Raw genomic sequence first — 3,853 nt, forward strand, 5'->3', positions numbered from 1 at the left:
TATTAGGTAGCAAGTCTGTAATACAGGTACGCAACTGACAATGGAGACAACTTATATCTAGAGTATCCCCCTGATGAAATGTAATTCCAAACATGAATGTTCCCAGTTAGAAACACAAAAGGTTCAGGAAGGCATAAAGAAATTTTGTCAGAAGTGTGATTAAGTTTACAAACACTGGTGGCAGGACATCGCAAATTCTGTGCAACTATTCCAATAGGTCCATATTCCAAAGGAGCAATATGGCACACATTTGATGTGAAAGAGTTGTCGGTAACTGTATGGCAAATAGGACGAGAGTAACTGCATCCAGTATAATTATATGTCTGAATTTCTCTAATCAGGTGACCATCTGATGGGAGCCCCATGCTTGAGTCATTCGAGTATAATGGGAGCGGGGCTTGATTCCTCTCCTTCCAGGACACAGGTCTCACCAGCGGTGGGTGTGGGACGACAGCCCAATGGATCGCCGCCTGCGTCAGCCACATGCTGCACAAGGCGCTCAGGAATCCAATGAGGGCCAGGTTCATCCTGTGGAAAGACACAAACATAGCCTCGTCCCCATATAAGAACAGGGTCGGGTCCCTTCCATGTGCCTGTTAGGGCATCTTTCCATTTTACCATAGGTTTCGGGGTGCTTGGCTCCCGGTTGCCCTGTCTATCTGTAGCCATGAGGCCGGAGGCATCAGTTAAAAGGTAGTTAAGGATGAAAATGACGTGGTTGATATAATTTTGAGGTGTGTGGGGGTAGGATTCCCCCTTCTTTATTTTTTCAAGATAAGACTTTATAGTGGCATGTGTGTGTTCAACAATGCCTTGGCCGTGGGGATTGTAAGGAATGCTAGTAGTATGTTTGATAGAGAAGGTCTTGCAAAACACCGTAAAACGGGCACTGGTATAATCAGACCCATTGTCTGTTTTAATGCTTTGAGGTATGCCCATAGCGGCAAAGGCATGTAAGCAATGTTTTATCACTTGGGTGGTCCCCTCTCCCATTAAGGGGGAGCAGCAAATGAGGCCGGAGAAGGTGTCTACAGAAACATGCACATACTTAAGCTGACCAAAGTTAGGAACGTGTGTGACGTCCATTTGCCACAAAGCATTGGGGCATAAACCTCGAGGATTAACTCCGAAAGATGGAACAGATTGGTGGATGGGGCACTCAGGACAAGCACGAACTATTTGCCGTGCGGCTTCACGAGGGATATAAAACAACTTGTGCAGGGATTGACTGTTCTGATGATGTAGTTGATGCGAGGCCTGAGTGCGCTGCAGATTGGAGTGTGCCGTATAAAGCTGTGCGACAGCAGCTTTATTGCCTCTGGCTAAGGCGCCAGGCAAATTACTGTGTGAACGTATGTGGGCAATAAAGATGGGTTGTTCTCTTTGACGGATGAGGAGTTGGAGCTGTAGTTTTACAATTGTTCTTATCATTCTTTCTTTATTTACATTCTTTAGCAAAATGGCCTATTTTTCCACAATTAAAACACTTTCCTGGGCATTTAAGAGCAGCAAACAATTCTGGAGGGATTAGCCCCTGAAGGGCAGCGGCCATTGCCAGGCCCTGATTGTATGAGGGTCCCACATCAGCACAAAGACGAATGTAATCATCTAAGCTGCCTTTATTCTTGAACGGGCGAATAACCATCTGACAAGCATTGTTGGCATTTTCAAAGGCCAACTGTTTTACAAGGGTCAGAGAGTCAGGGGAATCACCCAGGATCCTTCCAGATGTAAGAAGTAGTCGGGAGACAAAGTCTTGAAAAGGCTCATCAGGACCCTGACACACCTTTGATAATTCAGTAGTTTGCTTACCGGTGTTGGGGATGGATCTCCAAGCTTTTCGTCCGTACTGATTAATCTGAGCATAGGCAGGCATAGGATACATAATTTGCTTTTCTATGGTATTATATTCCCCTTCCCCTACTAACATGTCAGATGTGGCTCCCCCATTCCGCTGATTGTTGTTAAGGTTTGCTATATGCCGGGCTTCCTCATAATACCCAGATTTCCACAAATAATCACCTCTTGCAAGACAGGCACGGGCGATATTTTTCCAATCTAAAGGAGGCAAGGCTTCTTCACAGACTAGTTCTATCAAAGCCTGTGTAAAGGGAGCATTCAGCCCATATTGAGCACAAGCCATTTTTAACTCTTTTAAACTTTTAAAGGGTAAAGAGCTGTGAGTGCGAGTCTCCACATCTCTACTGTGCTCATCTTGACCAGCGGGTATCCGCACAATTGGATACATTTGAAAACCAGACAACTCGTCCCCCTGTCTTGCTCCATCAAGCAATGCTGCCTGTATCGGGGAGTATCTTGGGGTAGCTATTTTTACAGTGACAGGGGCAATCACTGGGGTATTAGACTGAACGGTGGCACAGGGGTTCAAGCGTAATGGAGTCGTCGTTTCTCTTTGAGTCCTAGCCTCTCTTTCTTTGGCTAAGTCAGCAAGGGCAGCGCACCACTGCTCCTCCTTTTGCTGTATAGTTTCAGTCAACGCCTTTTTCTCTAAAGTTAAATCTTTTAACTGACTTAAAACTTCTTTCAGCACAGATCTTAGATCTCCCTCAGGCGTTTCACCAGAAGTTAATGGGGAATTAGACTTGCACCTGGGCGCTTCCTCTTTTTCCAGCGCCATGTTAGGGTGCGGCCCTTCTTCTTCTGCCTTATCTACTACTGCCTCTCTTACTTCCTTGTCCTTCCGGTGCCGGCGCCATTTTAGGGCGCGGCTTCTCCTCTTCTTGTTCCTTCTTTATGCTGACTGGAAAAAGAGCACTGACCGGAGAATCTGGCCAGGCTTCATCCCCACTATCATTTTCTTTCTTATCCTCATGTTTCTCATCCCGCAATTCTTTTTCTATGCTCAAAGTCGGTAAAGATTGTAAATCAAGGTATGTGGGTGGAGGTGGAGCGTTTGGTTCTGTGGAACTGCCTCCCAGATGATCGCTGCTCAAATCAAAAGTATCTTGGACAAGCCACCACAAACTAAATGTATAGGCAGGCACCCGGGACAGGCCATTCTTAGCATAATATTCTTGCAGTTGATGACCTATCTGATTCCATAACTTAACATCAACCACTCCGTCCTCAGGGAACCAAGGACAGACAGTATTTACAAAGTCTATGAATTTACAAAGCTGGCTATGATCTACTTTTGCACCTCTGCTACGTAGCATTTCTCTCAACATATCTACATACCGTGCTCTTCCCAGTTTGTTTCCCATACTTACCTGATCGGATTGCCCTCCCTTCTTTTAATGTCCGCGAGTCTTTATTCTTCGGGTCTGTTTTGGGGGGTCCATCGTGTTATCTCTCGTATTCAAGTTCCACGTTTTGGGCACCACTTATCGGGGTCCGAGACCTGTTCAGACCACTGCGTGGGTTTCCCGGATGAGAGGCAAGGATTAACGAATAGGCAAGGGACACAAGCTGATGGCAAGTGACAAAGTTTATTTCTAATCTCAGAGTATAGATAGGGTGGTTCTGCAAGTCCTTGCTGTTTTGCATAGTTACAAGTCTATCCTTTACTCATTGTTGTTTTGATTTGCATCTTGGCTGAAAGCAGAGAATATCAGAAAGATGTTTGCCTGTGCTTTATTGACTATGCAAAGGCCTTAGATTGTGTGGCTCATGACAAGCTATGGACAACATTACGAAATATGAGTGTTCTAGAACACTTAATTGTGCTCATGAGGAATCTATACATGGACCAAGAGGCAGTTGTTTGAACAGAACATGGGAACACTGAATGGTTTAAAATTAAGAAAGATGTGTGACAGGATTGTGTTATTTCACCATACTTATTCAACCTGTATGCTCAGCAAGTAATCTGAGTTGTTGTTGTTGTTGTTAG

The 3,853-nt window shown here is 45.0% G+C and overlaps 1 protein-coding gene across 1 annotated transcript in view; it reads right to left on the reverse strand.

Annotated features, from left to right (window-relative positions):
- Window positions 1-372: 372 nt before the first annotated feature.
- LOC102825977 (histone-lysine N-methyltransferase PRDM9-like) overlaps window positions 373-3,853 on the reverse strand; it is a 26,266-nt gene continuing 22,785 nt past the window's right edge. The window contains exon 11 of the mRNA XM_006876858.1: window positions 373-528. Within this exon, the coding sequence (XP_006876920.1) occupies window positions 373-528 (156 nt within the window). The remainder of the gene's footprint in view (window positions 529-3,853) is intronic.

Source organism: Chrysochloris asiatica, unplaced genomic scaffold (assembly GCF_000296735.1).
Source record: "Chrysochloris asiatica unplaced genomic scaffold, ChrAsi1.0 scaffold00419, whole genome shotgun sequence".
In the NCBI taxonomy this organism is placed as follows: Eukaryota; Metazoa; Chordata; class Mammalia; order Afrosoricida; family Chrysochloridae; genus Chrysochloris; species Chrysochloris asiatica.